Genomic DNA, 22,536 nt, shown 5'->3' with positions numbered 1-22,536 from the left:
CCTTACAGGGGGGTTATCAATGACAGGGGGTGATCAGGGTGATCACCCCCCTGTCTCTGATCACCCCCCCTGTAAGGCTCCATTCAGACATCCGCATGATTTTTTACGGATCCATGGATACATGGATCGTATCCACAAAACACATGCGGACGTCTGAATGGAGCCTTACAGGGGGGTTATCAATGACAGGGGGTGATCAGGGTGATCACCCCCCTGTCACTGATCACCCCCCCTGTAAGGCTCCATTCAGACATCCGCATGATTTTTACGGATCCATGGATACATGGATCGGATCCACAAAACACAGGCGGACGTCTGAATGGAGCCTTACAGGGGGGTGATCAATGACAGGGGGGTGATCAGGGAGTGTATATGGGTGATCACCCGCCTGTCATTGATCACCCCCTAGAAGGCTCCATTCAGACGTCCGCATGTGTTTTGCGGATCCGATCCATGTATCCATGGATCCGTAAAAATCATGCGGACGTCTGAATGGAGCCTTACAGAGGGGTGATCAATGACAGGGGGTGATCAGGGAGTGTATATGGGTGATCACCCGCCTGTCATTGATCACCCCCCTGTAAGGCTCCATTTAGACGTCCGTATGCGTTTTGCGGATCCGATCCATGTATCCGTGGATCCGTAAAAATCATACGGACGTCTGAACGGAGCCTGACAGGGGGGTGATCAATGACAGGGCGGTGATCAATGACAGGGGGGTGATCAGGGAGTTTATATAAGGTGATCATGGGTGATCAGGGGTTTATAAGGGGTTAATAAGTGACGGGGGGTGTAGTGTAGTGTAGTGTGGTGTTTGGTGTGACTGTACTGACCTACCTGAGTCCTCTGGTGGTCGATCCTAACAAAAGGGACCACCAGAGGACCAGGTAGGAGGTATATTAGATGCTGTTATGAAAACAGCGTCTAATATACCTGTTAGGGGTTAAAAAATTCAGATCTCCAGCCTGCCTGCGAGCGATCGCCGCTGGCAGGCTGGAGATCCACTCACTTACCTTCCGTTCCTGTGAGCGCGTGCGCCTGTGTGCGCGCGTTCACAGGAAATCTCGCGTCTCGCGAGATGACGCATATATGCGTGACTGTGCGCAGGGCTGCCACCTCCGGAACGCACATCTGCGTTAGGCGGTCCGGAGGTGGTTAAGATAATCACCCAAAAACTGAAAAACTATGGCTCTTAGGCTATGGAGACACTAAAACTTTTTTTGTTTTAAAAATGAAATCATTGTGTAAAACTCACATAAATAAAAGAAAATTGTATACATATTAGGTATCGCTGTGTCCGTGACAACCTGCTCTATAAAATTACCACATGATCTAACCTTTCAGATGAATGTTGTAAATAACAAAAAAAAAAAAAAAGCATTGCCAAAAAAGCTATTTCTTGTTACCTTGCCGCACAAAAAGTGTAATATAGAGCAACCAAAAATCATATGTACCCTAAACTAGTACCAACAAAACTGCCATCCTATCCCATAGTTTCTAAAATGGGGTCACTTTTTTGGAGTTTCTACTCTAGGGGTGCATCAGGGGGGCTTCAAATGGGACATGGTGTAAAAAAAAAAAACAGTCCAGCAAAATCTGCCTTCCAAAAACCGTATGGCATTCCTTTCCTTCTGCGCCCTGCCGTGTGCCCGTACAGCGGTTTACAACCACATATGAGGTGTCTCTGTAAACTACAGAATCAGGGCCATAAATATTGAGTTTTGTTTGGCTGTTAACCTTTGCTTTGTTACTTGAAAAAAAATATAAAAATGGAAAATCTGCCAAAAAAGTGAAATTTTGAAATTGTATCTCTATTTTCCATTAAATCTTGTGCAACACCTAAAGGGTTAACAAAGTTTGTAAAATCAGTTTTGAATACCTTGAGGGGTGTAGTTTCTTAGATGGGGTCACTTTTAGGGAGTTTCTACTCTAGGGGTGCATCAGGGGGCTTCAAATAAGACATGGTGTAAATAAACCAGTCCAGCAAAATCTGCCTTCCAAAAACCAAACGGCACACCTTTCACTCTACGCCTTTCACTCTATGTGTGGCCGTACAGCAGTTTACGGCCACATATGGGGTGTTTCTGTAAACGTCAGAGTCAGGGCAATAAAGATGCAGTCTTGTTTGGCTGTTAACCCTTGCTTTGTTAGTGTAAAAAATAGGTTAAAATGGAAAATTAGGCAAAAAAATGAAATTCTCAAATTTCATCCCCATTTGCCAATAACTCTTGTGCAACACCTAAAGGGTTAACGAAGTTTGTAAAATCAGTTTTGAATACCTTGAGGGGTGTAGGTTATAGAATGGGGTCATTTTTGGGTGGCTTCTATTATGTAAGCCTCGCAAAGTGACTTCAGAGCTGTAGTGGTCCCTAAAAATTGGGTTTTGGTAAATTTCAGAAAAATTTCAATATTTTCTTCTAAAGTTCTAAACCTTGTAACATCCCCAAAAAATAAAATATAATTCCCAAAATAATTCAAACATGAAGTATACATATGGGGAATGCAAAGTCATCACAATTTTTGGGGATATTACTATGTATTACAGAATTAGAGAAACTGAAACTTCGAAATTTGCAAATTTTTCAAAATCTTTGGTAAATTAGGTATTTTTGATGCAAAAAAAAATATTTTTATGGACTTCATTTTGCCAGTGTCATGAAGTACAATATGTGACGGAAAAACAATCTCAGAATGGCCTGGATAAGTCAAAGCATTTTAAAGTTATCACCACTTAAAGTGACACTGGTCAGTATTGCAAAAAATGGTCCTTAAGGTGAAATAGGGTTGAGTCCTTAAGGGGTTAAAGTAAAAATCCAGAATAGCTCCCGCTTTTTAAGGAGAGCTTCTCTGTCTCCCCCACGCCTTCCCAATTCTATCTGTTCCAATAGTCGGAACCTTAGATCTCTCTGTATGTGTCCTGCCTCTTTAAAGTGTTTGGACACCGGCAGGTCCATCTTTTCTTTTCTGATGGAGTATCAGTGTTGATTTAACCGTGTCTTCACGTCCCACGTGGTCTCCCCAACATACCAATTCCCACAGGGGTATGTCAGCTGGTGGACCACGTAGGACGAATCACACGTCAAATACTGGGTGATTTTAACCAATTTGTGGGTAGCCGGATTGAGGAACGTATTCCCTTTCATCATAAGGTTACAGTTAATGCAGTGATAACAAGGGTAGCAGCCAGTCCGTGTGGAGCCGCACAATGCTCTCACACTGGTCTTGGCTCTACCCACGTCAGATTTCACCAATCTATCCCCCAAATTGCGTCCTCTGCGATAGGAGAATAAAGGAGGTGTATCAAATTCCTCGACCTGAGGGAAATTGTTCCCTATCATCCTCCAATGTTTGCGGACTGTCAGCGTAAAACTAGGAGATAAAGGGAATACAGGGTTTTTTGGGGACCAACCTGGGACTGGTTGTGGTGGCAATGTTATAGTATCTCTGATCAATTTTTTAGGGTACCCCCGAGTGGCAAATTTCTGGCCCATTTCAGTGAATCTTATGTCTCTGGTTTGTACATCCTTCACGATCCTCTGCACCCGAAGGAGCTGGCTGAAGGTTAATGACCGAATCATAGGGCGGGGATGATGGCTGTCTTAACGCAACAGCGTATTTTTATCGGTAGACTTCACAAACAGGTCAGTCCTCAAACCCCGTCCTACGATCCGGTCCTCCGTATCGAGGAACTGCAATTTATCGGTTGAATGGACCACAGTGAATTTAACTGTTGGATCGATTTCATTAATAAATGTGTGGACGCAAGGAGGTCCAACGTGTTGCCTGTCCACACCATGAAGATATCGTCGATATAGCGCCACCACCCCAGAACATGTCTGAAGTGGTGGCTGCTATATATAGACGACTCCTCGAGGTGGGCCATGTAGATGTTGGCATAAGTGGGCGCCACGTTGGACCCCATCGCCGTCCCACGCATCTGCACATAAAAATCGTCCTGAAACAGAAAATAATTTTTGCTTAAAACAAATCTCAATAATGTCAGCATGAAAGTTTGGCAAGCCTCAGTGTGATCAGAGGCTTTGAGGCATGTTTCCACCGCATGGAGGTCCAGTTCATGGTCAATCGACGTGTTTAGACTATACACGTCGAATGATACCAGGGCTGCGCCCGCAGGAGTGTCAAGATCATTTATTTTAGATAGAAAATCACCTGTATCTCTGATAAAAGATTTCGCAGAGATGGCATATTGGCGCAACATTTTATCAAGAAAAATGGCCACATTACAGAATAGTGACCCCCCCCTCCCGGAGACAATAGGGCGTCCGGGGGGGAACCAAACTTTTGTGGATTTTAGGCAAGGTGTACAAAATGGGCGTACACGGTTTGTCACAGTCCAGATATGAGAAAAGTTTATCATCGATGATATCGGCCTCCCGGGCCTGCTTCAGGATATCACGCAATTCTCTAAGTAACCCAAATTTAGGATCCTGTGTAACCCGCTTGTACACCTGTGCATCATTTAGTTGACCATAGATCTCCCGGATGTACTTACTGGTGTCCATAACCACAACCCCACCACCCTGCCAGTTCGGAGCCTACCCACATAATATAATACATATATACGGTTTTCCAATAAGATGTTGCTATTTTTATTACCATTATATTTAGCTCTGGCATTTACACTCTGTGCACGGATTGGAGAGTGAGGTGGTCCATTGGGGTGGACGACGGTTCGCGGGGAGGACCTTTGCGACATCGTCACCTCCTCAGCCCGACAGTGATTGGATCGCTGATACGACTAATCGCTGCCGTTGGACACCAATCCTGCCTATTATGTGCACGCTAGGGTGATTGTATAGCCAGCAATAAGGTTGACAGGGCACTGGATCCTGGATTCCCATATTTGTTCCTTTGTGGGATTTCCGGGTACACAGTGGTCCAGACCTAAATTTTGACATGAAGATTCCCTAATGTAGTTTGTGAACCTGATGGTATCCGATCATGTGACTTGTATCACGTGACTATTGATGGAAGGCCGATACTTGCACATGGACATGCGCACACTGACCGAGAGACAGGCCTAGCCATCTTTGTTGTGGTCGCTAGTCAGTTTCTCTGCGCTCGAAGTATCGTGCGACTTGATTTTTTCACGCATGCGCAGAGACTGAATAGGGACGCCCCCGAGACCGCGATGCCGGCTCTATACGGACCATCAGCTGACTGTGAGTTTTTAATGTTTTGGGATCATGTGGACACACTTGCACTAATTAGGGGTAATTACAGTACTTGTCTTATATTGTAAACACTATGTATTTTTATTTGATACTTGCTAAATGTAAAGTATCCTACAACCCCTGAGACACTACTTATGGATTTTGTTGATTAATATAAATGACTGTTCTTATGAATTTCTGTCCTTGTATGGATAAATTGTTTTAATTGTATTTTCAATTGATGCATCTTTATATTGTATGCCTGTAACACATATGCACATAGCTTGAGAAAGACAGCAACAAGCTGTTGAAACGTCACTGCTGACACTGGGTGAATAAACTACACGTTTTCCGTTGAAATCCGTGGTGTGCTGCTGGCCTTCTTTCACTATTTTATCGCATTGGACCCAGGTGCCGGTTCACATTGGCTTGACCTGCACCCGCATCCTACAGTGTGCTGCATCCTCATTTTTCCAAAGTGTGTATATATACACATATATATCCCAACCCCATTTATATAGTGTATATATATATATACAATACAGACCAAAAGCTTGGACACACCTCATTCAAAGAGTTTTCTTTATTTTTATGAGTATGAAAATTGTAAATTCACACTGAAGGCATCAAAACTATGAAATAACACATGTGGAATTATAACAAAAAAGTGTGAAACAACTGAAAATATGTCATATTCTAGGTTCTTCAAAGTAGCCACCTTTTGCTTTGATTACTGCTTTGCACACTCTTGGCATTCTCTTGATGAGCTTCAAGAGGTAGTCACCTGAAATTGTCTTCCAACAGTCTTGAAGGAGTTCCCAGAGATGCTTAGCACTTGTTGGCCCTTTTGCCTTCACTCTGCGGTCCAGCTCACCCCAAACCATCTCGATTGGGTTCAGGTCCGGTGACTGTGGAGGCCAGGTCATCTGGCGCAGCACCCCATCACTCTCCTTCATGGTCAAATAGCCCTTACACAGCCTAGAGGTGTGTTTGGGGTCATTGCCCTGTTGAAAAATAAATGATGGTCCAACTAAACCCAAACCAGATGGAATAGCATGCAGCTGCAAGATGCTGTGGTAGCCATGCTGGTTCAGTATGCCTTCAATTTTGAATAAATCCCCAACAGTGTCACCATCAAAGCACACCATCACACCTCCTCCTCCATGCTTCACGGTGGGAACCAGGCATGTAGAGTCCACCCGTTCACCTTTTCTGCGTCGCACAAAGACACGGTGGTTGGAACCAAAGATCTCAAATTTGGACTCATCAGACCAAAGCACAGATTTCCACTGGTCTAATGTCCATTCCTTGTGTTCTTTAGCCCAAACAAGTCTCTTCTGCTTGTTGCCTGTCCTTAGCAGTGGTTTCCAAGCAGATATTCTACCATGAAGACCTGATTCACACAGTCTCCTCTTAACAGTTGTTCTAGAGATGTGTCTGCTGCTAGAACTCTGTGTGGCATTGACCTGGTCTCTAATCTGAGCTGCTGTTAACCTGCAATTTCTGAGGCTGGTGACTCGGATGAACTTATCCTCCGCAGCAGAGGTGACTCTTGGTCTTCCTTTCCTGGGGTGGTCCGCATGTGAGCCAGTTTCTTTGTAGCACTTGATGGTTTTTGTGACTGCACTTGGGGACATTTTCAGAGTTTTCCCAATTTTTCGGACTGACTGATCTTCATTTCTTAAAGTAATGATGGCCACTCGTTTTTTTTTACTTAGCTGCTTTTTTCTTGCCATAATACAAAATCTAACAGTCTATTCAGTAGGACTATCAGCTGTGTATCCACTTGACTTCTCCACAACGCAACTGATGGTCCCAACCCCATTTATAAGGCAAGAAATCCCACTTATTAAACCTGACAGGGCAAACCTGTGAAGTGAAAACCAATCAAAGCAAAAGGTGGCTACTTTGAAGAACCTAGAATATGACATATTTTCAGTTGTTTCACACTTTTTTGTTATGTATATAATTCCACATGTGTTAATTCATAGTTTTGATGCCTTCAGTGTGAATCTACAATTTTCATAGTCATGAAAATAAAGAAAACTCTTGAATGAGAAGGTGTGTCCAAACTTTTGGTCTGTACTGTATATATATATATATATATATATATATAATTTTGTACCGCAGGAATCAAACTCACAACCCTCTGTACGAGAGACTGATGCCTTTCCAGTCTACTTCAGTGCACACTGCTATTTGTGAAGACAATTTCTCGAACTAAAAACCTGCATTACTATTCCACTACAGAAATGTCTCTATATACCAGGACATTTTAGTTATAAAAATTCTCTCTATACTCTGTAGCACAATAGTAAGGCTTCTGTCTTCCATATGAAACCGCAAAAGACAAATTTATTTAGGAGTCATCAAAATGTTACCAAATGAATTACAATAAACGTTTTACCTCTTGAACTTTTCCACATTTTTTCACGTTACACACGTTTCACCCACGTTATTGGGATTTTATATGATAGACCAACACAATTTAACATGTATGTGTTAAGTGAAAAGAAAATGATATATGGTTTTCAAATGTATTAATAAATTAAAATCTTGAAAGTGTGGTGTGCATTTGTATTCAAAGTCAATGTTTGGTAGTACAATCTTTCGCTGCAAGGCTCTTCGGATATGTCTTATGTCTCTACCAGTTTTGCCAATCTATAGGCTGAACTTTTTGCCCATTTCTCTTTGCAAAATAACTCAAGCTTGATCAGATTGGATTGAGAGCATCTGACAAGTTTTGCCACAGATTCCCAGTTGGGTTTAGGTCAGGACTTTGACTCGGTCATTCTAATACATGAATATGCTTTGATCTAAGCAATTCCATTGTAGCTCTGGCTGTATATTTAGGGTCATTGTCCTGCAGTAAGGTGAACCTCTGCCCCAGGCTCAAGTCTTTTGCAGCCTCAACTAGGTTTTCCTCCAGGATTACCCTGTCTTTCACTCCATCCACCTTCCCATCCACTCTGACCAGCTTCCCTGTCCCTGCTGAAGAAAAACATCCTCACAGCATGATGCTGCCAACTCCATGTTTCACAGTAAGGATGGTATGTTCATAGTGATGTGCAGTATAAGTTTTCTGCCACACATAGCATTTTTCATTTAGGCCAAAATGTTCAACTTTGGTCTCATCTGACCAGAGCACCTTCTTCCACATGTTTGCTGTGTTCCCCACATGGCTTGTGACAGACGACAAATGGGTCTTCTTGTGGCTTGCATTCAAAAATGACTTTCTTCTTACTATTCTTCCATAAAGTCCATATTTTGTGGAGTACATGACTAATAGTTAAACTGTGGAAAGATTCTCCCACCTGAAGTGTGGATCTCTGCAGCTAATCCAGAGTGACCATGGGCTGCTTCTCTAATTAGTGTTCTACTTTGTTGGACTATCAGTTTAGGTGGACGGCAATGTCTTAGTTTTGCAGTTGTGTCATAATCTTTATATTTTTAAATGATTGATTGAAGTGCTTCATGAGATGTTTAGAGCTTGAGATATATATATATATATATTTTTTTTTTTTTTATAACCTCACCCTGGTTTACACTTCTCCACAACTTTATCCCTGACCTCTCTGGTGTGTTCTCATTATGCAGTTTGATTGCTAATGTTCTCTAACAAACCTCTGAGGTCTTTACAGAACAAATTTAGTTATACTGAGAATAAATTACACACAAGTGGACTCTATTTACCAATAGGGTGACTTCTGAAGTCAATTGATCACATTGGATTTTACTTAGGAGTATCAGAGTACAGTATATAAAATCCCAATAAAATACATTTTAGTTTGTGGGTGTAACATGAAAAAATATGGAAACGTTCAAGGGGTATGAATAATTTTCAAGGCACTTTATCTGTGGATACAGACACATTGTTCATGAATACTAGTAAAGGTTTTTAGTTAGAGATATTCAACTTACTCAAAATTGTCACATCTTAGTTCAGCTAGTAAGGTTTCTGCCTCTGATGCTGAAGGACCCGAGCCCAAGACCTGCCAGAGGCAGTTGGATAAAAAGGGAATAAAAGTTTTTAAATATACAGGGGTGTTCTCAATCATTATTATAATGCTGAAGGCCCTAGTTATATGGGAGAATGACGTGTATCTTAACTCATTCCAGACTTCTGCTATACATGTACAGAGTAAGATTTTAAACATGGCACCTGCTCAGAAGCTGAGAGGGCACCATAGCCACCCCATAGCATTTCCAAACACTCAGAGGCATTGTCTGCAATAATGCTGATCACGGACTTATAAACCCTCACATAATGTGGTCTATTGCGACCACTCCTACTGATACATCTTTTCCCTGGAGCTCTGCACCCAAATGGATCCCCTGTGCCAATATCAAGGTTGCTATGACAGTATTGGGTCTTTGGAAGATTTCAAGGACTGCCACAGTGATGTTCCTATGGAGTTCTGCCTGTTGTGGGAATTATATTCCTACCGCTGGGTTCCAGGTCCATTGCTTCTCTTCCGGTGCCTCAGGTCTCCCTTCATCAGCATCCGGTTTGACGTCTGCCTCCCAGGCCACAAGATGCATGGGTAACACATCACCTCTCCATCTAGAAATTGGCTGCAGTGGACAGGTGACCATCAAATCGGATGTTGGCGTGGGGAGACCTGATAACTGGCCTGGCTACCCTGGTGTGGGGGGTGTCTGCAGAAAAGGTCCCTGGGTTAAACAACCCGTTTAAAGAAAAATAAATAGAAAGTAAATACGTATAAAGAAAGTCCTTCCATAAAACAGTCATTTATAGCTTCTGGAAGCTATGAATTACTTTGTGATAAGGAGAGAAGCTTCTTCAGCGCCCTCTACGGGACACCGTTTACTGAAAAATGTAATGAAGCTGCCCTTCTCTGATGTCCGAAAGATCATCCTACGCAGTGTCCAAAGGATCACCTCATGCAGTGTCCAAAGGAACATCTCATGACCTGAATGGGATGAACCAGACTGTATTGCCACCACAAGTGAGTTGAGGTGCAGTGCAATCTTGAAGAGGGAACAGCACTTGCACTAGATGTTTTTTTTATTGATATCTGTGCATTTTTAGCTAAAAGTATTTGTTACATGATTATTCCCATTGGGACATGTATGACATAAATTATAGAATGTGCTATATGTGTCTAATATGTGTGGATCTTTCCACAACAAAAAGATAGGTGACTGTGCATGCACAGAGACAGTGTACCCTTCTTATGATAGGTTATGGTTTGGAGAATCAAAAACAGAATAATTCCATACACAAAATGTAAATATGCCAAAAATGGTGACATGGGATTAGAATACGGACTGCTACCCAGGATCAAAGATATGTAATGTAACATACATAGTTTATAAAACCATCTAAAAAAAGCATGTTATCCTGCAAGTTTATCCAGAGGAAGGCACAAAAATCCCTATGAGGTAGAAGACAATTTCCCTTTAGGGGGGAAAAATTCCTTCCGGACTCCAATCACGCAATCAGAATAATCTCTGGATCAACAACCCATCTCTAGTAACTATAACCTGTAATAGTATTGCACACCACACATACATCCAGGCCCCTCTTGAACTCTTTTATTGAATTCACCATCACCACCTCTTCAGGCAGAGAGTTCCATAGTCTCACTGCTCTTACTGTAAAGAATCCTCTTCTATGTTTGGGTACAAACCTTCTTGTGTTCAGAAATGTTATAACTTTTAAAAAAAGTTATCTCTCTCTCTCTCTCTCTCTCTCTCTATATATATATATATATATATATATACTGTAAAATTGTGTTCAAAGGTTAACATGTGATTCAAATAAGATTTACCAGTAAACAAATGTATAGAATGTAGTTGAATGTATGTAAAGAATGTTAAAGATATTGCCAAAAAGCCAGTGGTTTCTTAATACTACTGACCAAAAAAGCTTAAGGGTGCAGTGCAGTAGTGTGTGACACAGCAGAGAACTGTGCAGCAAATGCGTATGTGGTTTGTACAGGTGAAGTCATGCGTTTTATCTCCACAAGTCATGCAAAATGCATGCAAAACTATGGTAACCCATGCAGTTCTCGGCCACGTTGCCTACTGCCATATTGTGGTCACAATATGTACATTAATAGGACCTTTACTGCTAGAATTCATAAGGGACCATATTATAAGAATCAGGGACACCCTTGCTATGTAGACCATGTATGGATTCCAAGACATATTTTTGTGATTACCTTGTTTATTTACAGTAGATAATCAAGTTGGTTTCTCCATAAATTGAGCCTTAAAGGGAACCTGTCACCTGAATTTAGGGTGTAGAGCTGAGGACATGGGCTGCTAGATGGCCGCTAGCAGATCCGCAATAGCCATTTCCCCATAGCTCTCTGTGCTTTTATTGTGTAAAAAAAATGATTTTATATATATGTAAATGATGCAAGAAGCCCAAGGAGCTGTTACTAACGTTTCAGGAGCCCAGCCACGCCCACTGTGAAGGAGCCCAGCATCCTCAGAATCTCCTCCTTGCTCCCTGACGTCACAAAGCTAGAGCGCCGTAATCTCGTGATACGCGAGCTAGCGCATGTGCAGTGTCTGCATAGTGTTCCTTGCTTGTGCTGGCATCAGCCTCAGGGAATGAACTGCGCATGCGCTAGCTCGCGTATCGTGAGATTACGGCGTTCTAACTTTGTGACGTCTGGGAGCAAGGAGGAGATTCGGAGGATGAAGAGTGGTGTTTGGCTCCTTCACAGTGGGTGTGGCTGCACTCTGAGAGTCAGAGAATGCTGGACTCCTCTATGAAACATGGAGGAGACAGGACTCATCTAAGGTTAATTTACATACATTAGGTTTTTCTCTGAACTGATTAGTTCATTCAGAATTAATTTTAATATCAATTTTAATGTATTAAAAAGTATTTTTAGATAAGCGAGTGGATAAATAGGCTTAGAAAGTGATGACAGGTTTACTTTAAGCCTACTTTAAACTACCCAATGTTCAGGCAGATTATTACTAACTAGCAGTTATACAAAGACTTGTTAGCAATAATCTGCTAGTGTAGAAGTGCTGCAGATTACCCGATGAAAGAACAAAATGCTCATTTATAGTGTAATTGAATAGTTCGTACGGGCACCTAAATCCTTGTTTGCTGGCAGCAGATGGTGCTGTCTAAATAGTTCTCTGCTGCCGTAATACAATGATTCTGTATGGGAATAAGTGATGTCCTTAGATATCGCTCCTCCCCATACTGTAGATGAGATCGCTGCATGGAAGTACAGCACTCTCCTCCACTCAAGAGAAATTAAGTTTCAAAAAGGAACGCTTCCTTGCCGAAAATTGTCTGCTCCATTGGGCCATATAAACAGGTCTTGATTATTTTAGTTTTGGTTATAATTTCACCTACTCTTGATTTGCTTTATTAGATTGTTTGTTTGTTGCTTTTAGATTGGTTGGTGGACCCGAGTATTTCACAGCTCTGCTAAGTATGCAAAAGGATAGTCCAAGACCAAATGGACATATTTACTTCTCAGATGTCAGACTCACATATAATGGATTTCAGATAAAAATGATGCCAGGTATGTGTATCGGCTTTCTGTCTTTTAAGTGATGTTCTCCTCCCTGTGACCAAAATGGCAGCAGGATTATCAGTGTTACATGGCAATACCATAATTTGAATAGCTCTGGAAGATTCTAGAGGAAGCAGTTTGCTAGCAAGGGCGTAAATAAGGAGTTTCTTCACCACCCTCATATTGCCATTTGCATCAATTTAGCTTTAATTTAAAGGGGATTTCTGGGATTTTACTACTGATGACCTATCTTCAGGCTAGGTCATCAGTATCCGATTGGCGGGAGTCCGACACCCAGGACCCCCACCAATCAGCTGTTTGAGAAGGCATCGGTGCTCATGTGAGGTCTGTGGCCTTCTCCGTGGTGACCAAGCACAGTGCTGTACATTGTATCGCATTCAGCCGCTATACAATGTACAGCATTGTGCTTGGTAGGTCATCAGTAGTAAAATCCTGGAAAACCCCTTTAATATCTATGCATATTAAGGCTATTTTAATAATAATTTGAGGATTCTGTAACTACAAGTTTCAAAAGCCTCAGGTTATGGTATTTTCAACTTTCCTAAGCTTTTTTTCCAAAGATTTTCCTCAGCTATTTTGACTTAAAACCATATTCAAGTGACAGTGTCATAAGTGGTAACAATCAGGGGCTGATACGATTTGGATAAAAGATCCAGCCAATCAGTGTAAACATTTCTGGCACTGATCTTGGCCGTTTAACACCATTGATGCCATGGTCAGTAGCCACCTTTGGCATCTATGGGCTTAAGAGTGGGAGCTCCCTCTCTCTTCCATCGGGCTGCCACTGCTGCTATGGCAGCGGCCCTATGGTTCCCATGGCAACCGGACACCTTACAAAGGCATCCATGCGTACCATGTACCTAAGCCTAATTAGACCCCGGGGGTCTCATCTGGCTTAGTGTCAGTGTAAAACTGACAATACAGTGCATGTACTGTATAGCCATCAGGCCCTCTGGATTGATTAAAAATAAAAAGGGGAAAAAAAAAAAGTTATAAAAATTAAAATAAAAAGGATTTTCATCCCCTATGCATTCATTTATGTCATTAACAAAATGAAAAAATAAACAACTACACATAATTGTTATTTTAACGTCCTTAATGACCTGATCTTTAAAATTATCATGTTACTAACCCCGCGCAGTGAACGCCGTAAAAAAAGATAGAATTGCTGTTTTTGTCACCTCACCTCCACAAAAAAATAAAAAACAACATAAAGATAAAATATGTTATGGAAAAATAAATATGTTATGGACTTTAGTTAGTACATGACGATGCAAAATATAATTTATTTTTAACACAAAAGTGATTTTATGCAGAAAAAGTAGTAAAACTATATAAATTTTGTATTGAGATAGCCATATCAACTCACAGAATAAAATTATCATATCATATTTACCGCAAGGAACCCTATAAAAAATATAAAACACTGACAGATTTGCCATTTTTGCCCACTTCACCTTCACAAAAAATGGTATAAAAAGTGATCAAAAAGATACGTACCCCAAAATTATACCAATAAAAACTAAAGCCCATTGCACAAAAACAAGCCCTCACACAGCTACATTGGTGAAAAAATGTTACTGTTATGGACGATATAATTTATTTTCAACACAAAAGTGATTTTATGATGAAAAAGCAGTAAAACAAAAGAAACTATATAAATTTGGTATTGCCGTGACCGTATCAACCCACAGAATAAAATTAACATATAATATTTGCCACAAGAGGAACCCCAATAAAAATAAAAACACTTCACCTCTACAAAATGTGCTATAAAAAGTGAATAAAAGGATATACCGTATTTTCTGGCGTATAAGACAACTGGGTGTATAAGACGACCCCTAACTTTTCCAGTTAAAATTTAGGGTTTAGGCTATACTCGTCGTATAAGACTACCCCTCCAACACTATTTACTTTGGCATCAAGATCTGCAGGTAATTGTTGTGCAATTTTCGTCTTTTGCCTCAGTACCATATTATGCCTTTCCAAGAATCTAGTACACCAGGATACAGTGGTCTTAAATCTGTTGCTGTGATCTGGGTTAGATTTGGCCAACTGAAGTGCAAACAAATGTATTTAGTTTTGTCTCACTACATAACTGTTTTGGCGATGCTCATTCACCATGTCTGCTACATGTTTTTCGAGTTCTCACACAGTTACATTGGTGAAAAAATAAAAATGTTATGGCCTCTAAAAACTAAAAATTTCAGCAAATTATATGTTAGAAAATCTTGATGCCGCTCCTTCCCTTCTGAATGCTGCCACGTGCCCCTAAACAGCGGTTTACGGCCACATATATGGTGTTGCAGTATTCAGAAATGATAACATAATAAATTGTGGGTGCGTTTTCTCCTGTTACCCCGTGTGAAAATGAAAAATTTGGTGCTAAAGCATTATGTTGGAAGTAAAAGTTTAAATTTTGATTTTCACAGCCATGTGTTTCTAATTTCTAAAATGAAACGGTTGTTGGATCAAAGCGTTCATCTGACACCTAGATTTATTCTTTGAGGGGGTGTAGTTTCCAAAATGGGGTGACTTTTTGGGGTTTTCTTTCTAGGGGTACCTCAGGGTCTCTTCAAATGTGACATGGCACCTGAAAACCATTCCATCCGTTACACAATATGGCACTCCTTTCCTTCTGCGGCCTGCCGTTGGCCCATACAGCGGGTTACGACCACATATGGAGTGTTTCTGTAAACTGCTGTATCAGGGTAATAAATATTGAGGTTTGTTAACCCTTGCTTTTCTTGTGGATTACCTAAACGGTTAACAAAGTTTGTAAAATAAGTTTTGAATAACTTGAGGAGGGGTGTAGGTTCTAAAATGGGGTCATTTATGGATGGTTTCTACTATGTAAGCCCCACCAAGTGACTTCATCACCAAACTAGTCCTTAAAAAAGTAGGTTTGGGAAATATTCCTTAAAAAAATTAAAATTTACTTCTAAGCTTCTAAGCCTTTTAACTTCCTAAAAAATAAAGTGACTTTTACAAAATGATGCAAACATATGGGGGATGTAAAGTAATTATTTTATGAATTATCATGATCTATCTTATAAGTAGAGAAATGCAAATTTTACCAAATTCTCAGCAAATTATTGGATTTTTTATGGTTAAAGGTACAACAGTCTCAGAATGGCTTGGATAAGTAAAAGCTTTCCAAAGTTAATACCAGGTAAACTGACACATCAGCTTTGGCATTTGGTCCAAACTGGCAAGCAACAGCTTGAAGGGGTTAACAAACAAACTGAGAATGTATGTTTTTTTACACATGAATGTTCTCCATAATTTTGTTGACTTATCCAGATGGTATCATTAAACTTACCCAAAATGTGGAATCTTTCCAAGAATAATTCTTGATTTTTCAATTCAGGTTAATGGTGATGACTGATCTGTAACACTTTTTTATGAAATCAGAGGCAAGCCCTTAATTATTGGTTTTCTGAGATTTTTTTTTTTTGTTTCTGAAATGTTGACTTCTTGATTGGTACTAGAGAAGTTCATTAAATCACAACAAAGAAATTGTTTATCTTCATGTTCTTTTTAGGCTCATCAAATTTTACTGACCATGTTGAGATTGAAGCTATAACTAAACATTTGCCCTTTTTTGGAATAACTGATCTCAAAGAAGTTTTAAGCTCTGTGATTAAAGGAAATAAAAACTTGTGGGAGTGTAGGCCCTTGAAAGTTCTGAATTATTTAGAGGTGAGTACATTTACAAAGAGATATTTGGCAAGATTAATTATTGGAACACTTTCAGAAAGTACACATATGGTTTGTAGTCGGATCTCATGTCGTTTTATGGCAATTGTTTTTAAATTGGAAGAGTTACACATGCCACAGCTCTGGATCCCTGTACACTTTTTGACACTTTTGTATGTATTGAAAAAAGTGGTGTAGGGTCCTCCATAAATGTAGATGTTTTTCATCTCTTAAAAGTCAACAGCTAGCATACCATAACATATATTATTTTTGCTTTTTGTGGCCTTCTATTTCTTCATCCCCCCTTAATTTGAATGTTGCAGTAAGACTAGTATGTTTCGGTTTGGTTAAGTTTTAATGCTAATGTTTTTTGTATCACGGTTCCCTACTGTATAGTATTCTGATAAAAGTAAGCTACACACCATTTTTAAACATAAAGAGAAAGTATATCCAGTACTAATCTTTGTATGTATACATGTTGTGAGTAATTGTGTTTACAATATATTGTGAGGCCAAAAGCTTGCTTAACCAGTTTTGACTGGCAACAGCCCTCTGCAAACCTAAAGATTTATACAGACACTGAATATTTTTTGATTAATTGCATTATTGCTGTATTTACTATATTGTAAGTTTTAATTTGTAAGTGCAAACCTTAATTTAATGACATGAGTTCACCTTCTGCAACAAGGCAGTGGATATTTACCTGTGTCTTGAGCTTAGGCCTAAAATGTACTCAAATATGCGAAGGAAAGGACAATGCTGTTTGAAATGATGCAGAAAGTGGGCAACTTCTGTGGATTATACCTTAAGTTTTGACTGGGATGCAACCCTTATTGTTTTAAAGTTGGCATACATCATGAGTTACATCTCTTAGAAATGGGTCCCTATGGCTTTCACTCCCAACTTGATTTCTAACAGCTGTACTTCTCAATATTACTCAGCTAGCAGTACAATCTTGGTCTTGTTTAAAAGCTTAGATTTTCAGCTTTCAAACCAGATATCTCTAGCTGATACCCAGCATAAGCTATTAAGAGATAAAATAATACACCCCCTTTAGACACAGATTCAAACAACATGTACTCCGCCTCACTGTAAGATTCCTAGCTTCCATTATTTCTCAAAAAAACCATCACTGCCTCTTAGGGTAATTTGTGTACGGGCATGAATCAGACAAGGCATGTGTGTGGCTGTGTTAAGGTAGTAGTAATAGTAATAGCGGCTCTTTAGTGGTAAAGAAAAACAAACAGTGGCAGTAGGGGGATTAGCAGCGAGGAGTAGCAGCTGCATTGGTGGTATCACCAGCACAGCCATACGGAATAGGACAAGATGGTAGGCAGTGGCATGATGGGTCACCATCAGCAATGGCAGATTTATGCATCATATTTACCCTTAACACCACTGTTTACAGCTGGAGTAGAGTACTTCACAATGCTTGTAAAAAAAAAAGGAAGACAAGGGCACTCACTGATACTTGCAGAAGTGGTTTCTTTATTCCATTTCGGTATAAGGTAGGGAGCAGACTACATATATGCGTGCATCAGCAGGATAAGGCGACGGCAGTTTCGCACCTTAGTGCTTCGTCTGGCCTATAATCAAGTGATGAATTTCACCTGCTTTTAAAACCCTGCTGTGACGTGCTTCTCTCTGCGCTGCTCAGGTCCAGCGCTCACCTGGTGCTCACCTGTGCTTCACAGAGAGAGAATCGCGTCACTATGTGAAAGATATATTACAGTAAAAATAATACAAATCAATCATGTAAACAATATAGTGTGAGCAAAGGCACTTCCAAAAAGACCCCCATATCGATCTGATCATTGAGACCTAACAGACCCATTGCGCCTGCGCGCAAGATCCACTTGCTCTCTCTCCTAAGTAGTTCCTTATGCCTATCTCCCCCTTGCGGCAGACTGCGTATGACCTCTATTCCTGCGAAGCTTAGTGTCTGATGGCTTCCTCCATGTTCCTGTCTCATATGTTCAATCAGGCGTGGGCAGCCCTTGCCAGTGGTAAGTGAATTGATGTGTTCCCTGATCTTTTCTTGGAGACATCTGATTGTTTTCCCTATATAGAACCTGTCACATTTACAAGTACACAACATATTTGCTTCTGCAAGTTATAAGGGTATTAACCTTGTGCTGGACCCCTCCGAAAACCAGGGTGTCCCATTGCGGATTAAGTTTACATCATGAGCAATGGCCGCATCTGCGGTTGCCCTTGGGGCCCCAATTTTGGAGCCATGTTTCGTTTTTTTTTTTACTGGAATCTACTTTGGACCAATTTGTCCTTCAGAGTATGGCATTTTCTAAAGACATCAATTGGTTCGACATTTTTTATCCCTGTCAGGTATTCATCATTTCAAGTATGTCCCAATTATCTTTAATGACCTTTTTTATGTGTGGGGCCATTGGTCCAAACTTGAAAGAGAAAACAAATGGGTTGAGATTTTGTTTATCCTTTTTTTTCCTCTTGACCAGTCGAGGTCACTTTGGGATTTTTTGGGTGTCTTGTAAGTGCGGCCTTTCTCATAGCTTCATTAAGTAATTTTAAGGGATAACCCCTTGCTAGGAGCCTGTTTTTTAGGTCCAGAGCTTGTCTGTCATAATCTTCCTCTAGCTTAGTGATACGTTTGAATCTGACAAACTGACCATAAGGTACGGCCCTTTTAACACTGGGGGCATGGTAGCTTGAGTAGTGCAGCAGTGAGTTGGTAGCCGTGGGCTTGCGGTATCCCTCAGTCACCAACTCACCTTGCCTCACAGAGAGGTCAACATCTGAAAATTCGGGGTGTGAACCTCCGAACTTGTGTGTGAATAACATATTCATATCATTTGATGTATTCAGATGTTGTACAAAGTGGGTGAAATCGACTTCTGTGCCTGCCCACACTATAAACACGTCATCAATGTATCTTAGATACGTGTGTATGAAAGGTAGGAAGAGGTTAGAAAGCGCATAGATATACTTGTCCTAAAAATTTGTTAAGTACAGATTTGCAAAAGTGCATGCGACCGGTGTGCCCATAGCTGTGCCAAACTTCTGCCTGTACCACGTATTCCCGAATCTAAAGACATTGTTTTTGAGGATGAGCTCCAATGCATCATGGATGAAATTGGAGAAAGCCACACTTTTACCAGTGTTGGCCAAAATATCGATCACCACCTCAATGCCTCTATCTTGGGGGATACGCGTGTACAGGTTTTCGACATCCAGTGACACAAGTTGGAAACCCTCCTGCCACTGTATAGCATGCAGTGCCAGTAGGAGATCCGATGTGTCCTTCAGATATGAAGGGGCAAACCTAACCATTAGACGAAGCACGGAGGTGCGAAACGGCTGTTTACATATATGCGTGCATCAGCAGGATAAGTTATCTGCTCCCTACCTTATACCGAAATGGAATAAAGAAACCACTTCTGCAAGTATCGGTGAGTGCCGCCCTTGTCTTCCTTTTTTACAAGTATCTCGCAATAGTAACAATCTAGTTACATGTTGGGCTGAGCACCACTGTCAGCAGTAAATGCTATATAAATCTCTGCCAAGTACTCTGGTGACGTATCTTATCCAAAAAGAGTTTTATACTGTTATTGCAGTGCCACTCCATCTACTCTACAGCTCCCATAGAGTACTTTACAATATGCAGTCTGATGATTACTGGAAAGCTTAGTCCCTTGCTGTCAAAACCAGTTGGGCCAAATTGCTACCTAGATACACTGTGTACACAGCTTTTGACGAGCAGATTCCTTCCTCCCACATGTCTAACCAGGAGGCCCCTCTAAGCACCCTACCGAGTCACCCACCTCCCACTGTCTTCTCTACCACAATCAGTAGAAGCAGCAGCCACTTTAGTATCATCAACATGATTGAGCAGTTTTTTTATGTGCCACACCAGATGATTGTTTGATACACAGCTATTTTAGGTTTGATAATGTATTTTATTTACAGTTAATTGTGACAGTCATAGGGGCAAAATTCAGCACCAGTTTTGCTAATTAGGTTTTGGCTATTTATATTTATTCTCTAGTACAATTGTGAAGTGACGGGTTAATACTCTGGAAAATGTACAGTACAGAAAAAATATTTAATCCTTTCTTTATAAGATAAAGAATAAGAAAATCATTGCTGGAATTTGCATTTCACTGAAGGCAATGTGAATATCAATACCACCTTAAAGATACACATGTACTAACTCTCAGAGTCTAATAACCCATAGGGTTTACTCACAGTCAGGTGATGGTGATAAATATAATCTCAATAGTTATGGAATTTGCCCTAAAATAATAACAGGTCATGATCATTGTGCAGTTCCTGTCTAATGTATTCTGTCCAATTGCTAGCTGGAAAACATTGCTTCACTTCTGGTTCAGAGTCCAAAATATTCATGAGAATCCATGTACCCAGAACACACAGAACATATGGTGATCACCTTTACTTGCAGACATCCCATGCATTCAGGATGCTAGCCCTATTGCTGCAGGCTACTCCTGCCTAAAAGCGGAATAATTGCCCGAAAGGTGCCACCCCACTTCTCAGTGGCTGTCTCTCAGGCTCAGTGTCCCTTCCTAATGTGCCAATGCATTTCCGCTATAAGAGTGAAATATGTTCATCCAGGGGCTTAAGTAGAATGCTTGATGGCATAGATATACTGTACTGTTACAGGCACCAAAAAAAAATATGGCAAACCAGAATACATTGCAGTCTCCAAACAAATAGCCCCAAGAGGGATAACTTACCGGTCTTTTCTGTTTCACCAGTGTGAAGGATGCGCTGGAATGACGTTAGTATTCACTTTACGGAATGCTTCATTAGGTATGCACAATGCAGCTCAACGCGTCTAATATAATTAAATGGGCTTAACAAACAATAGAGGTCAGAAATAACCTGGCAAATAATCAAGAATCCTCACAGTGCATGCATGCAATCCTCACACTTGTGTATCATATCCTGAGGCATGCATAGTGAGATCCATAGCACCCCATAGATTCCAAGAGGCTTGACATTCAGTGGAAATAGGGTGGTCATGGTAACCAGTCAATAATCAATTTGCATATTCCGGTGAATGAAAATAATAAATCCATAAATAAAGGATAATAGACCAAATACTACCTTTAATATATCATTACTGAGCTATCTAAATGACAAAGTAAGAGAATAAAAACATAAAAATGTTACCCACCCACGCCCCTCAATTAGATAATCATATGCCAGGACCCATCATGGTCTTATTCACGCTAACTAAATGAAACTGTTGTATACAACTTGGCCATTAGCAACACAATTATTTACAGGAAATAGTCACTAGTGAAACCTAAATAAAACAAAGGACAATATTTCATTCAAACCTCGAGGGTTAATAGTTTTTAGTCTATAGATCATGCCGTTTTTTTTCCTGCAAGATCCTCCTATTCAGGTCTCCCCAGTAGGTGATGGACGTATCACTTCAATTACACAAAATTCTAGGGACTTAGGGTCCCCCCATGTGCTTTCTTAACATGCCTTACTATGTTGTGTCTTTACCTTGTCTGAGGTCTCAAAATGTAAAGTATCTCCTATGCCTCTGACAAGAATACCAAGGCGGATGCCCTCTCATTCATTTAACCCAGACTTATCTCTAAACATTACTGGTCGCCTTATTTCTAAGGACATGCCTAAACAAAAACCTCCACAACTCTTATTTGCCTAGTTAGTGCCTAAAGCCCCATGGCAAAACATTGCGGTGTACTTCCTTTCTTGGGGTGTGTGGTAATCTGGGTGCTTGCTGACCGATTTTCTAAAGTGGTCCGCTCGCTGTCCAGCCTTTTTTCTGGAGAGTTATCTGTAAATTGGATTTCAAATTGGACTCTTTGGCCTACCATCCTCAGTCCAGTGAGCAGTGGAATCCATTAATGACATTCGTTAACAATTTGCAGCACAGCATATCACAACAACTGGATTACATTGCTTCCCTGGACAGATTTTTCTTACAATAACTATTCCAGTGAATGAACTGTAAAGTCTTCTTCCTTCATTGAGTATGGTCAGCATTTACTGGTTCCTCTTCTGATACCTGTCTCTTATAGAATTTTGGCAGCCAAATCTACTGTTAGGCCTCATGCACACAACAGTATTTTTTCACTGTCCGCAAAACGGGG

At 40.6% G+C, this 22,536-nt stretch overlaps 1 protein-coding gene across 5 annotated transcripts in view; it reads left to right on the top strand.

Annotated features, from left to right (window-relative positions):
- The window catches only part of PMS1 (PMS1 homolog 1, mismatch repair system component), a 488,451-nt gene that overhangs the window by 401,787 nt on the left and 64,128 nt on the right, over positions 1-22,536 (top strand). For all 5 annotated transcript variants that reach the window (XM_044304355.1, XM_044304357.1, XM_044304354.1 and 2 more), the window contains 2 exons: positions 12,567-12,697; positions 16,254-16,411. In XM_044304355.1, coding sequence (XP_044160290.1) covers positions 12,567-12,697; positions 16,254-16,411 — 289 coding nt within the window. The remainder of the gene's footprint in view (positions 1-12,566; positions 12,698-16,253; positions 16,412-22,536) is intronic.

This window comes from Bufo gargarizans, chromosome 8 (assembly GCF_014858855.1).
Source record: "Bufo gargarizans isolate SCDJY-AF-19 chromosome 8, ASM1485885v1, whole genome shotgun sequence".
Lineage (NCBI taxonomy): Eukaryota > Metazoa > Chordata > Amphibia > Anura > Bufonidae > Bufo > Bufo gargarizans.
This window is presented reverse-complemented; position numbering and strand designations above follow the sequence as displayed.